The sequence below is a fragment of the Rhinolophus sinicus genome, linkage group LG02, assembly GCF_036562045.2.
Source record: "Rhinolophus sinicus isolate RSC01 linkage group LG02, ASM3656204v1, whole genome shotgun sequence".
NCBI classification, from domain to species: domain Eukaryota; kingdom Metazoa; phylum Chordata; class Mammalia; order Chiroptera; family Rhinolophidae; genus Rhinolophus; species Rhinolophus sinicus.
The window spans coordinates 79145180-79159939 of record NC_133752.1 but is presented as its reverse complement, the minus strand read 5'-3'; the positions used below and the strand labels follow the sequence as shown (position 1 = coordinate 79159939).

General features: G+C 38.0%; 1 protein-coding gene across 5 annotated transcripts in view; it reads left to right on the top strand.

The window, feature by feature from the left end:
- Nucleotides 1-14760, top strand: part of TEC (tec protein tyrosine kinase) — a 122073-nt gene that overhangs the window by 31628 nt on the left and 75685 nt on the right. For 4 of the 5 annotated variants that reach the window (XM_074324649.1, XM_019741061.2, XM_074324651.1 and 1 more), the window contains exon 2: nt 2914-3099. In XM_074324649.1, the coding sequence (XP_074180750.1) occupies nt 2914-3099 (186 nt within the window). Of the gene's footprint in view, nt 1-2913; nt 3100-14760 lie in introns of those variants that run through there. The other variant, XM_074324652.1, reaches the window with a different exon arrangement.

Here is a 14760-nt window from a genome sequence, read left to right as displayed (position 1 = left end):
TTCAGGCTCATCTCCTGAAAGAACTCTTTCTAAGAAACTTTTAAATTGATCTAATTGGCCTCGTTGCTTTCTTGGGTTACTGATTAATGTCATTTTAGGATATTCCTTCTCCATCATCTGGGAGATTCTCTTTACCTCTCTTTTTTGTTGGAACCTTTGTTTCCTAGATTCCAGGTAGATTGTAGTTTACTTCTTTATTTTGATAGAGTACATCCTCAAGTAGCTTTTGGAGAAGGGTGAATAAGAGATAAAACTTTAAAGCCTTGCATCTTTGAAAAACGTCTTTATTGTGCTGTCACTGCATTGATAGTTTGTCTGAGTATAGAATTTTAGGTTAGAAATCAATTTCCTCTGGAATTTTTCTCCATTGTCTTCTAGTTCTAGTATTGCCCTTGATGGTTGCCATTCTGAATTTGATCCATTTTATGAAATACTTTTAAGCTTACTGAATTTTCTGCCCTGATGTCGAGACCTTTTTCTTCTAGAACTGCAGATAAGCCACCCCCCCACCCCCCCACACCCCGCCCTTATCCTCTCGGGACTTCCAAAAGTCTGCCTTCCATTTGGTAACTATGGTATTACTCACTGGGCTGAGAACTCCACATTTGCATATGGCCTGTTTTCCATGGCATAGCTTGTTTTTTTTTTTTTATAATCCACTCTTGTAAGTTATCATTTTCACCCTGCATTGAAGATATGTTGCACAAAGATGAAAAGGTGATTTCCAAAGTGGTATTTTTACATCAGCAGTTTCTCAGAAAAAAACGTATGATAAGAGTACCAGAATTCTTAATTTAGAATAAGGAGGACCAACTTAGATGCAAAAGGAACAAGAAAGAGCTTTTCTCTGACTTCTCAGTTTAGGATGGCTAATGAGTTAAGTGGGTCTGTTATCCCAGCTGCTTATTGAGAGACTGCCATACACACCAAGAGTTATATAAAGAGTCAGTGTACAAGCCCAATCTCTTTCTTTAAGATAGTGACTCTCAAAACTACCTGCACATTAAATCAGATGCCCTCACTCCTGAGCAATTGAATAAAAATATCTTTGTGTGGGTCTGGGACATCTGCATTTAAAAAAAATCTCCTTAGGTGACTCTAATGGGTCCTTAAGGTAGAGAACTATTTCTTTAGGAGCTTAAAATCTAGGTGAAAGTTAAAATATGTATATTAATTGCTATAGAACATGGAAGACTGTGATGGGCTCTGCGATGACTGGTACAGAGATCATGGGTAGGTGAATCAGAAGGTTTTAATTCATTGGCGTCATCAGGGAAAGGCCTTATCAAGGAGTTGCATTTTGAGCTAGTAGAGTTTTCATAGGTGGAGAGAGTGGACTTTCTAGGCCAGGGATTGAACGCCAAGTATTTTGACTGGGTGTGGAGTGTTTGGAGAGCAGTGGAAGTAAAGATTGGCTGTTAGGTTGAAGCCAGATTGTGGACAATCTCCAGGGTTAAACTGAGGAGTTTTGACCTTATCGTGCCGGTGGTAGGGAGGCTTTGAGGAGGCATTGAGGGTTTCTGATGAATGAAATGGTGTGATGAAAGTGGGATCTTTGAAGAGTGATCCAATGGGAATGAGGTGTGTGTTGTCTGAATAAAATGAGGCAAGAACCTGGGGAAAGGAAGACCAGTTGGAAAGCTGCTATTATGGTCCAGGTTGTAATATTCTGGGCTAGGAAAAGAGCAGTGGAATTTAAAAAAATAATGATAATAAACATTTGTGTAGTGTTTGCATAACAAGTTCTTTCCTGCATCTCATTAAACCTCACAATAAACTTGTGGTGTTTAATTCCATGGTTTGTAAATGAAGGAACTTGTATACAGAGATTAAGCTATTATAAAGTAACTACTTGTATACGGAAAATGGAGGGGCCTGAATGGACGAGAAATCAGTAGTAGAGAGTTGCAAGGGTGCTTCTGAGGATTCAGGTTGGGTGTGAAGATGTAGTTTGAATAAAATGGTAGCATTCCTCAGTGACTAACTCAGTGTCAGGTCCCTGGTTATGCTCTCAGGTGACCCATGTGTTCTTCATATGACTTCCATCGCCTGTATGGTTTGATATGCAATGACTTCTTATAATGGTGTGGTGAGGGAAGGGAAGCAAAGGCTCTGGTCAGTTCAGCTTGTCTCAAATAAGAATCTTTAGGCCTTTTCCGAGTATCTTGGGGTTTTCACATAGTTAAATTTTGTTGAATTTTAGAAGGTTGAGTCTAGGTGTGGAGAGTTTGGATGGGGGCACCAAATATATGACGGAGGACCTTATTCAGATGGGCTGTGCCCTGAGTAGGTTAGCTGGGACTGGGTGAGTTTCCTTTTCTCATGTGGTTGAGAAGAGAACTGTGGAGTGTGGTAATGTGCACATCAGAGATCATCCTTGTAGCTCTAGTGACTAGGATACGCGATTAAGATTACATCCTTCTCAGAGATGGAGATTGAATCATATCTACTACTGTGGTAATTTATTTTGTTTACACATCTGCCGTGTCCGTGTGCTCCTCCATTCTGGGCACCAAGATCCTGAGGCAATTTAAATACCAGCCTAAACCAGCCATGCAGGTGATGAAATGTACTTTTCTATCTGAGATATTTGTTGCCCTGCAAGCAAATAGCAGAAGAGTGTGCCAAAAAGTTAAGGAATGCTAAGGAGGTACAAAGAAGTGAATCACCATCATGACAAACCTTGATTTGACTTTCTTATGAATGCTGGGATACGGAGGAACAGGACAGGACTGGGGAAGGAGAAGAGGTTGAGCTTTTGTGCCCTGGGCGTTCTCGGCCCAGCTACGTAGAGTAGCACTCATTGGCCCCAGCTGTGGGGAGGAGAAAGCTTTTTTGGTAGTTCAAAATGATAACATCCTTGGAAAATTAAAATGTCACATTTTATTTCAATTGTTCATTTTCTCACTTTAGAATATTGGGATCTTCAATGGCAGGAGAAGGAGTGATCAGAAGACTGAGATGAGTTTTAACACTATTCTAGAAGAGATTCTTATTAAAAGGTCACAGCAGAAAAAGAAGACATCGCCCTTAAACTACAAAGAGAGACTTTTTGTGCTAACCAAGTCCATGTTAACCTACTATGAGGGTCGAGCAGAGGTAAGAGGCAATCAAAATTTACTTTGCTGCTTTCTATGTTGATAACATTTTATGACACTGTCTCCCGCCCTCCATCCCCCACCCCCTAAATCTTATGGAATAATCTGCTTTAGGTTACTGAAATTAGGTAATGATTTGTTATCATTTGGATTTGAAAGATAAAGTTTAGGATATGGATAGACATTATTCACAAGTCTGTTAATTATGGGTTTAGTATACGTTTTGTATCAGCCTTTTGAATTAATCTGTTAGCAAAAACAGATCCTTATGGAATTCATTAAGTATATTGTGTACTTGGTTCTTTCCCATAAATCACTGTATTATGTATCAAAGTCTTCTTTAGTATGTACTGTGTTTCCCTGAAAATAAGACCTAGCCACACCATCAGCTCTAATGTGTCTTTTGGAGTAAAAAATTAATGTAAGAGCCCGTCTTATATTACCCAGTATTATATCATTATATTATATTATTTTATACCCAGTATTATATTATATTATACCCGGTCTTATAGTAAAATAAGACTGAGTCTTATATTAATTTTTGCTCCAAAAGACTCATTAGAGCTGATGGTCCATCTAGGTCTTATTTTCAGGGAAAGACAGTATAGACTGTGTCTGGGTTCATTGCTTTATACGAATATTTCTTCATGATTAAGTAGAAGTTACATAAAACTCGTTAGTGATTTGGCGGACACAACACTACCAAAGTTGACTTAAAGCAGAACCATTTAACTTTTCTTTTGTGACAAGTAGCTACCGTGAAGCTCCTCTGAGCAGGGAGAAGCACTCACTAACACCTGGTCAGTGAGCGAGCGGCATGGGGAGGGTGTGTGGTGAGCCGCCTCCTGGCTCTCCAGTCGCTTTAGCCTCCTGTTCTACCACCAGCTCAGGTGCATGAACGCATAGCCACCTCCGGCCCATCTTTTCCTCCTGTCTGCTGGGAACACACTGTATAGCACTGCAGGTCCAGCCCCGTCCTCCCCACCACAAATAGTCTTGGGTTCCAGGGAATGGCTGGAGGCTGGGGTGCCCTTCCTTGACCACGTGCTATTGTCTGGTTTGTTACAGTTATTGGTGATTTTGGGGTCTGGTATTTTAGTTCTGCTTTGTCCTTAGAATACCTTCCTCCGAAGTTGATTTACTTGTTTTTATTTGTTTGTTTGTTTTTACTCCCACTGATTTCTCTGTGGTTTTGTTCCCCAATTCAGACTGAATGGCATTGCTTCTCAATAGTGGTCATCAACTCTGTTAATTTCCTCTGTGGCTTGTCGTTGTGACCTGTGGGATTCTGCAGGTTTATGTAATTTCGGACTTAGTTCTTTATTCACCTTCCTAATCCCCAAAATGCTGAAGAGCAAAACTTCAAAAACTCTTTTAGTTGACCAGGGATGAGGCTATTTTCAGTCTTTATTTATTCTCGGTGAACTTTTTGTGTGGTGTGAATGTGTAGAAATATTAATGTGTTTAATTATGTGGGGCTGTCGCAGTCCCTGCTGGGATTGTTATGTAATATATGGCATATGTGCTATATTTCATTTGTTAAGTCTGAAAAATTCAGGATTACAAAAGGATTTCAGATAAGACCAGAAATATGAATTATTTTAAAATCTAAAACAGATTTTAAGGGGAAACATTAATACATTTTTGCTGTACGGTAATGATTTGTTATAATTTAAATGTAATACAGTAACTGAGAAAAGAATAAAAAAGTAGTATCACTAAAAGTGGTAAAATGTGGTACTTTACTAACCAAAAAGCCTTAGAAACCTGCATTGTCAGTTTAGAAATACGGACTGGTACTGTAGAAATATGTTGCAATTGTTAAGTCACCTTGAAGATACTAAGCATACAAACTGAAAAATGCCCTAGTGGCTTTAGCAGAATAAAGAGAACAGTGGAACCTCTCTTCAGAACCTGGCCCACTCTCTTGCCTGGGAGCTGCCCTCAGCCGCTATGAGAACCAGAAAGGACAATGAGGAGCTTGTGACAACTTGTGAAAACCCAGTTTCTGATGCTTAGCATCAGAATCCATCTCCTTCCTGGCTACTGATGACGGGCCCGGGGAGTCTAGTGCTGTTAGCGTAACCTCCATTCCTCTGATGAGCTGGGCATTTTGATCCCTTCTGGGTGTTTCTCTCAGGGACTGACATTCATTAGCATACTTATGACCTTCATCTTGAAATTCGGCCACAGATTTGTTTGCCTCTCACAGCTAAAAAGAAATAGTTGCCCATATTACAAAGTTAGAAGTTTTAAGGTAGGAATTTGAATTGTTGAAAAAAAAAAAAAGTTCTGACAATAATGGGCTGAATTCCTGCATGACAACTCTCTGCCTGGCTTTTAGGTAGCCCAGTAGCACCTCACTGTTGTGTTTGGGTTAATGTGCTCCATTCTCTGTTTTCCATGGATGAATGCTCTGGTTTCTATCTCCCTAGTGGAGAGATTTCTCTATGTTGAGATGTTGAATAAAAACATTTCAGGTAGTTTGTAAACGTGTAACTGTTGTTAGCTAACAAATCAGCAACTTTCAACAATTGGACTTTGGTACTCCTAATTTGTTTGGTTTGGCGCTTCTCCAGTATGGACACTGGCAAATAGTTTATAAAGTTGAGGAGTAGGGAGACTAGTGTCAGGTATCTCGAAGGCCAACCCCCAGGTTCGATGATTTGCTAGGAGAACTCATGGGATTCAGCATATAGTTGTACTCACAGCTATGATTTATTACAGTGAAGGGGGATAAAGCAAAATCAGCAAACGGAAAAGATGCATGGGGTAAGTCTGGAGGAAACCAGGCACAAGTTTGCAAGAGTCCTTTCTCAGTGGAGTCACAAAGGGTGTGCAAAATTCCTCCAGCATCGAATTGTGACAATTGTGAAATGTTGTCTACCAGGGAAGCTCAAAAAAGACTCAGTCATGTAGTCTTTTTTGAGGCTGGTCATGTAGGTACCCTCTGCCTAGCATGTGCCCAAATTCTAGACTCCAGAAGGAAAGCAGGTATTCAGCATAAACCATATTGTTTGTACAAACAGTTCGGGCTCAGTGAGCTATTATCATCAATGCTGGGAATAGTAGGACCCTCCCAAAGTCCAAGTTCAAGCCAAGGGCCAACCTTGTACGCAGGCCTTTCCCAGGATAGTAGTCTCATAGGCCTGCTATTTTAACTCTTTTTTTTTTTTTTGCAAATCAGTAGTAATAATGATACAAATTAATGAAGCATTTACATCAGAGTTTATAGGCTTGCAAGATAGGTCACTAGCTTGTAAAAAGTGGTACAGTTTTAAATACTCAATAGATAGTACAGAGATTAGTGTACAGGGAATTTTTTTTGGCTTTGAAAATTATCAACTGTTATTCCATGAAAAAGCGTTTTCTTACTGGCAGTTGAGTTTCCTAGTTCCTGAAATGAGGTAGTATCAACTTCCTCTTTTGTGTCTCAATTTCCTTTCTCATGTTTCTTCTCTTACTCTTGATTCATATCTATCTTCTTATTCTACTGTCATGGATCTGAACTTCCTCATTATTAATTACTTAAAAAGGCCAAGATGCAGGTCTGAAATCCTAGGGTCTGAATAGATCATTATGCATTGTCTAAGAACAAGGCCATTCTCTTTTGTAACCACAGTACAATGATCAAAATCAAGACATTTAGCACTGACACAATACTGTTATTGAATCTGTAGTATGTAGTCAGATTTCATTCATCTTTCTGCTGATATCTTCATAGCTATTTTTTAACCTCCCCCCCTTGCCAAGTCCAGGATTTAATCCCTAATCACATAAATGTCAATGCTGAGAGGAAGAGAAATGTAAGGAAGAAAAGGCCATCTTTTGTTACATACTATAAAGTGCCAACTATACCACGAATACTCACTGATTATATGTGAGAGTCCAGAAACATGAAATCAGATTTAAAAATCATTACAGTCTGTTCTGCTCTTATTCTCATGGTCTTCACTAGTTGCTGAAGGTCCCTCCTCCTGCAAAAGAAATTATTTTAGCCTGGTCCATTAAGATGAGTTAAAATCACTTTTTCCTGTTTCCCTATTTTTACCCTGCCTCAGCTTTAACTTTTTATTCTTCTGTGTTAAACAGTTGTTAGGCACGTAAAGCATTTTATGGAGAACAGTACAGTATCAGTAATTACTAGTAAATGAAGAGGGAGTTTAATCAAATGTTTGGTTCTCATGCTGGACTTTAACTAGAAATAATACAGAGATTCTAGGTCTTGAAAAACACTCTAGGATCTGGCTATAATAGTTGTGGTTTATTCATTGATTATTTGTATTATGACAAGAGAGACCAAGACAGTAAGAAAAATCAGCATTTTGTTTAGAAGTGGTATTACCTAATTTATTTTATTCATAAGTCTTAGCTCTGAGCAATTTTCAGTGATATCAAAAAGTCAAATTTCTATCAAAGGTTTATTTAGTTATTTTTCCACTGTTTATATTCAAAAGAACAGTTCCCAGAATGTTTAGGAAACGGTATTATAGTTGAAATAAACATAGTGTTTTCTCCACCTCCCTTTTCTCACCTGCCTGTCTTGAAAGAAATTTATCTTAATTGGAAGTATGTGTGCCTTGTTGCAATATTTTTTAAAAAGAACTATATTTGACATCTTGATTTTTGTAAGCTGAGTTTTATTTCTCTCTGTTGCATCATGAACTGGGCTGAGGATTCTTAGAACTCTAGGAAGCTACTTCTGTAATTAGTTTCTATGGCGTGTTTGTTGATGAGGACAGGAATGATAGCCTGGAGGAACAGTTAAAAAGAGACCAAATGATATGAGTGGGGGAAGCTTGGGTGACAGAAGTGTAGACTATATAAATTTGGGGGTGGTGGAGGTTAGGGAGGGGTTGGGGAAGATCTCTTCTTAGCCAAGGGTTGGAGTATGAGCAGTGTTTTTTTGTTTTTTTTTATTGGGGAAAATTGGGGAACAGTGTGTTTATTCCACGGCCCATCATCTCCCAGTCAAGTCGCTGTTTTCAATCTAGTTGTGGAGGGCGCAGCTCACTGGCCCATGTGAACCAGTGACGTTGGTGTTATGAGCACTGCACTCCAACCAACTGAGCCAACCGGCTGCCCCGAGCAGTGTTTTTAAATTAAAACTTTTTTTTCCAACTTTATTTAAGTATGTGTCTATTTAAGGTGCACAACGTGATGTTTTGGCATGCATATACATTGTGAAATGAGTAGCACAATCAAGCTAATTAATGTAACCATTACCTCACATAGTTACCTTTTTCCTCCCTGTGATAAGAATGCACAAGATCTGGAGTATGAACACCGTTGGACAGAGAAAGCCTATTCCATAGAGAGGGAACAGCATGTGCAAAGGCCCTGGGGTGACAGGGGGCTTGGCGGGTTTGTGGAACTGTTCTGTTCTAGACCTATATAGATGTATATAACTGATGGTTACTCATACACGTGGATAATTGATTTCTTAGTAACAAAAAAGAATCATATAATTTTAGAGCTTGCAGGAGCTTTAAAGAATGAGCCCCGAATTTTTCACTTGAGAAAAATTAGGATAAGGAGATATTTGCTCGAGGTCACCCAGTAAGCTGGTTGGTTAAGTCTGGACCAAAACTCAGATTTGAATGTTTCTTTATCAGCCACTCATTACACTGTCTTAGTTCTGGAAAGGATGTGTTTGGGTTGCCCAAGGGGGTGAGGGCGCTTATACAACTTAAATAAAATGGTTGTTCACAGAGTGGACACCATCTAGTGACCATTCAGACCCCTCTGCTTAAAAATACCTGTCACTTTTCTGCCTTTGAAGCTTTGCTCTTGCTGTACCTGACATTTCTGCTTCTCTCTTCTATGCATCCAAGTCTCATCTCAAATCCTCGTAAGTGGGAGACCTTTTCCATCTTGCTGGTTGTATGTGTTATTATTATTGCCTTTTCCCCACCAACTACACAATCACCTTGAGGGCAGAGGTTGTGGCCTCATAATTCAAACCTATCACACAGTACCTTGCATCCATTTGGCTCTCCAAAGTTTATGTTGGTAATAATTACAATGGTAATGATCAGTTAATATTTGAGGAAGCAAAAAGATATTTAGAGACATTAGGATGGATAGTTATTTGCCACGTAGTTTTGTTCCATTTTATTTTTTTGAGGAGATGCATCATTTAAGTTTAACAATAAGACTGTTTATTTGGTATTTATTAGTATTAATCTCTCCTCAGAACTAAAATGTGGATATTATTGTAAACAATCAAGTATGAACTGTCAGAATAAATCACATGGCAATTTGAGAAAGTGAAACTCCATGTTGAGTTGTTTCTAAAACTGTTTAGGACCCTCTAACTCAGCCACTGGTTGATGCCGCTCAAGTATATGTAGAGAATTATCTGCAGAAGGGAGCTTAGAAGCACCTGTGTTATTCAGCAGTTAATTCTATGACTCTTTGAGGAGAACTCCTGCCATTATTAGCCTCTGGATTTTGTGAACTACTGTACTTCTGAATACATATTAAAGTTTGATGACTCCTACCTCAGAGAATTAAAATAACGTTTGTGCTGTCTTTTTACCAGAGCTCTTCATTTACCTTTTTGATTTTTAATCTTAGAATATTGTCTGTAATATTTGCATGATTCCATATTGGAAAACACCTGAAATGAAAAAAAAATGCACAAAATGTATTTGCAATGTAGTTGTTTGTTAAATGAAATTATATAAGTAAGAGACTTACATGATATCTCTAGTGATTTTTTTATAGTAGATTGTGGGAGAACAATTCCCCCCCCCCCTTAGCCTAGTTTGTATGAGAAACCTTTTTTTCCATTCTGTCTTTATTCCAAGTAATCACATAGGTCTAGATGTTCCTTAATTTTATTTGCCACTGCAAAAAGTAACATAGATAGGTAGAAGTCCCTGCTAGATTGTAACATGCGAATTTTATTCCCTTTAAACGAATACATACTGTGTTTCCCTGAAAATAAGACCTAGCCAGACAATCAGCTCTAATGCATCTTTTGCAGCAAAAATTAATATAAGACCCGGTCTTATTTTACTATAATATGACTGAGTATAATATAATATAATATAATATGATATGATATAATATAATACCGGGTCTAATATATAATATAATAATAGTATAATATAATATAATATAATATAATATAATATAATATAATATAATATAATACTGGTTCTAATATAATATAATATAATACCAGGTGTAATATATAATATAATAAATATAATATAATATAATATAATATAATATAAAATATAATATAATAATACTGGGTCTTATATAATATAATCTAAGACCAAGTCTTATATTAATTTTTGCTCCAAAAGACGCATTAGAGCTGATTGTCTGGTTAGGTCTTATTTTCGGGGAAACACGGTATATGTATATGTATATTTTGTATATAGGTATGTAGGTAGCTACAGCTATACTTATATTTCCTGGTAGAAGAGAGTCTATACATTTTTATTTGTTATATAGGACTCATCATTTGTTTTAGTTTATTCATCACTTGTACAACAAAGATTTAGTGAGTATATATAGTACGCTAGGATGGAGGAATTAAAAGATGAATGATTCTGGCTTTAAGTTTACAGTCTGATTAAGCGATAGTTCTACTTTCATGGGTTCATAATCGCAGACTTTCTTATGCTACGCCCACTCTCTTGTGAAGGGGGTCTCCTGAGACCTGGAGTTCTTATCTTACGTGCTGCTGCTGTTTGCACCTGCCCATGCATTTCTAGATTACTTGGGACTCTTCACTGGCCCTTGGGTTTCCACGTGTAATGTGGGTGGTTGCACCTACAGGATTTCAAGGTTTCCTTCTGTTAAAATTTCCATAGCATAGATTTCACAGAAGTACAGGGGTGTTGCATACAGAGTTGCTCTGCTCTGTTGTCCTTAGCGTCTCCATAAAGTGTATCAGTAACCAACCAATGTGTGCACCGTGTATTTAGCAAGGGAAGAAACCAAGGGACAATGCAATAGGCTTCTGCTCTGGAGTGACATCCCATTTGAGTAGGTGAACCAAAATGTCTTATCTTTCTGGCGAGTGTGCTGGTAAACCACACTGTGCTACTTCCCACAAAGGGGACTTCCTTAAACGGTAACTTCACTGACCACCTCTGGACATGTTTCCTTCCTCCCTCCCGTCATTGGCTTTACACAGCAGACATTAAAAAGGGTGTTCCTTAACAGTTGTTGATTTGTGTTTATTTCTGCCTCGCTGCACCCCTGTGAGGTGGTGGGAGCCCTTGCATTTCAGTAAATTAAAGTTGTGCAGAAAAGAGACCCACAGAAAGAAAAATTTTCAGTGAATCCTTAATAAGAAAGAAGTTTGAAAAGGGCTATATGTAGGTTTAAACCCTTAAGAACTTCCAAGTGGGTTTGGTTAAATAATATGAATGAAAATTCATTTCATAAATACTTTAAATGATTCTTTACAGAGAAAACTCACAAGTAACTCAAAGATGAATTTATTACGTTCATAGTTTACCCCAGCTGAAGAGAACAGTGTCACAATTGAAAAAGACCCCTATAAATCTACTGCAACATATTAGTAAGTTAGTTTTAACATTTTTTAAAATAGTAGATTAAGCTGATTTTTAGTTTAACTCAGTCCTATCTAGGATTAATTATAGTACAATATCAAATGGTATGGATTTAAACTTTCTTGGAAAAAGATGAGTATCTGGATGCTAAAGATCAAATATGTAGTTCAGATTTTACTTTAAAAACAGGGTCATTATTTTCAGAAATCACACATAATCACTTTTTAAGGATTGGTGTTATGACTAAAATATCTGTAGGCAACAAGACCAACATCCATTGGGTGAGATAATGTTTTTCTTGAGGTTCTAGAACCAGCTTATCAGCAGTTTTCTGTTCCTTCTTCATTCAAGGGAAATTCAGTCGTGGTCGATGGTCCACCTCCAAGTTAATAGAATTTCTAAGAGTTAGAGAGTAGGCTATGGATTCTGGAGCCAGATGACCTAGGTTCAAATCCTAAATGTGTTGCTTATTAGCTGTGATCTTTGACAAGTTACTTAATCTCTGTGTGCCTCATTTTCCTCATCTTAACACGTTGCGCACGGATCACGAGAATCTTCACGAGGGATTTAAACCCCGCCGTACGCAACGTGTTAAAACTGGGACAAATAATAGTAGTTTGCTCACATGTTTTTGTGAGGAGTAAATGAGTAGGAAGTAATTAGGGCAGTTCCTGACATATAGTAAATACCATTTTAAGTATCAGCGGCTGTTATGGTAGGCAGGTTGCATTGTCACCCACTTGTGTCTTTTTTATCTAATGTGTTTCAGAGTTTCTGTTCTTACATCTGGCTTTTCCTAGAATTGCAATAAGCATAATTGTTTCATTCTCCTACTCACAGGTGATTCACTCCTTAAATAGATCACTGTTGCTTGTTACGTTGTGTTCTGGTAACTGGTGGAAATGCGTACCTCAGGGTAGGGTTATTTCGCTTTCTCAGCATCCCTGAGTCTGTGTTGGTGGAACTCTTGTTGGGGGCCATCTGATCTGGATATTTATGTGTGGGACACATGACAGGGTGCCGGCTGTGATAAATGTGGTGTTGCTTCAGTTTTACATTTTTATAATACCAGAGGAGTATCTACCTTGAATCACATTAAAGAAAACTAAGCATTAGACCCTTTCAATTGTACAGCCCTTTCTAAGGGACCTGGAAGGGCCCTAGCAATTTTGTTTCATAATTTTGCACTAAAAAATAAGAAGGACTTCTCCCCAAAGTGTATAAGCTTCAGGTCACTCAAAACCTGGATTTACCTGTGCAGAACATGTAAGACTTTATTTGTTCTAATATCTGACAATATCTACAAATTCTGCAAGTGAAATACTTACAAGCATCTATGCTGTAAAACAGCTAAAAACCAAGCACGTTTATAATTGGTTTATGTTCTTAAAAGTCTTCCTTTTAAGAGCGAAGTGCTATATGTCTAATATAATGTGCTAAATTCGTTTCCCTCTAATAGGTTCAGAGATTTTTGTTTTTGTTTTTTTGAAAGCTTGTAAGAGTTTATTTGAGCCAAACTGACGTCAGTTGCTGGGAAGCAAAATCTCAATGGATCGAGAACATGCTCCTCAGAGTTGTTTTTTAAAGTCCCGTACTTGTTAAAAGTATTGTGGAGTATTTTGTGGTTGTAGTTCCTCTTGTGAATAGGTTATTTGTCATGTTCTGTTTGTTGTAATTAGATATTGTTGATATATAATCAAACTCTTGATTTTTATAAATCTTTTTTGTAACTAACCAGTATACTATGCTATTTCTAAATATTACATAGAGAAATAATTTTCTGTTTGTAACTTTGCTATAAAGGCATTGTTTTCTATTCAATTTAATCCTAATTATGAGGAGAAAACAACGAAAAATATTAGGAAAAATAAAAGCATTTTAAATCCTAAGCAGTACTCAAAAGGGTGAGATTAAATCTTTCTTTGCTAAGGAAGTTATAAACTGTGCTGGAAAGAGGTAGTGATGGAAGATGATGGAGGAACATACATAACTAATGACATTAAATTTTATGAATTAATTGAGTTGTAAAATTTAGACATAGAGAAACCTAGATATATAATTCATAAATCTATCATTGGTGGAGCAATAGAATTCAACCCCAGGCATATGACTTGGAAGGCCCCCCACAGACATCTCTATCCTAATTTCCTAGCCAAAAAAAAATTCATTTTTTATTCTAATTAATTAATTTAACAAAAGTATATTAAGTGCCTACTTTGTGCCAGATACTGTTCTAGGCTCTGGGGAAACAAGAATATGTAAGGCAAATGTCCTGCTCTTATGAAACTTATCTTCTAGTGGAGAAAGACAGCATACACCAATAAATATCTCCTTGCCATGAAGAAAAGTAAAGCAGGATTGGAGAGGTAGAAACTTGCATGCTTGTGTTTTGTTTTTTGTAGATGGTCAGGAAACAAAGACCTTGGTAAGAGAAAGGCAGGTGACTTAGAAGCCTGGGGGAGGGTGTCCAGCAGGGAAGCCAGGCATGCAAGGTCCAGAGGGAGACAGCAAGTGCTTCTTTGCTCAAGAAACAGCAGAGAGGCCCAGGGGCTGAAGTGGAATGGGGTGGGGTGTGGGGGAAGAGGTGGGAGACCTGGGCGAGATCATGCATGGATGGCTTTGTGGGCCATGGGAAAGACTTGGGATTTTTTTGTTTTTTAGTAGGAAGATTCTGGAGGGTTATGAACGGGAAGTGACAAAGTTTGGTCTTTATATTCATGCACATCAAGATGCTGGGGCACAGTGGAGCGTGAACTAACAGATAGAAGGTTTAAGGTATAGTTCTGGCTCTGCTAGTGTGACCGTGGGGAGGTCAGTTATCCAATCAGTGCATCAGTTTTCATGGTAAATGAAGAAATTGGATTATGAAATCACTAGAATCTTTTTCAAGGACAAATATAATTCTCAAATCTTAAAATAGTTATTAAGCATTCAGATATATTGGCAGTGGTTATTGGCTATGTGGAATAGAAGAGGAGACTTGCCTTCCCCACTCTCTGTTCAGACTTTGGACCTTTCCCGTTGTCAGCCCTGAGCCTCACCCCTGCCTCTGGGTAACCTAGTTCTCGTGCGTGTGTAGTGGTGCTTCACTGTTTTTTCAACCGGCATTTCTTTGATTACTA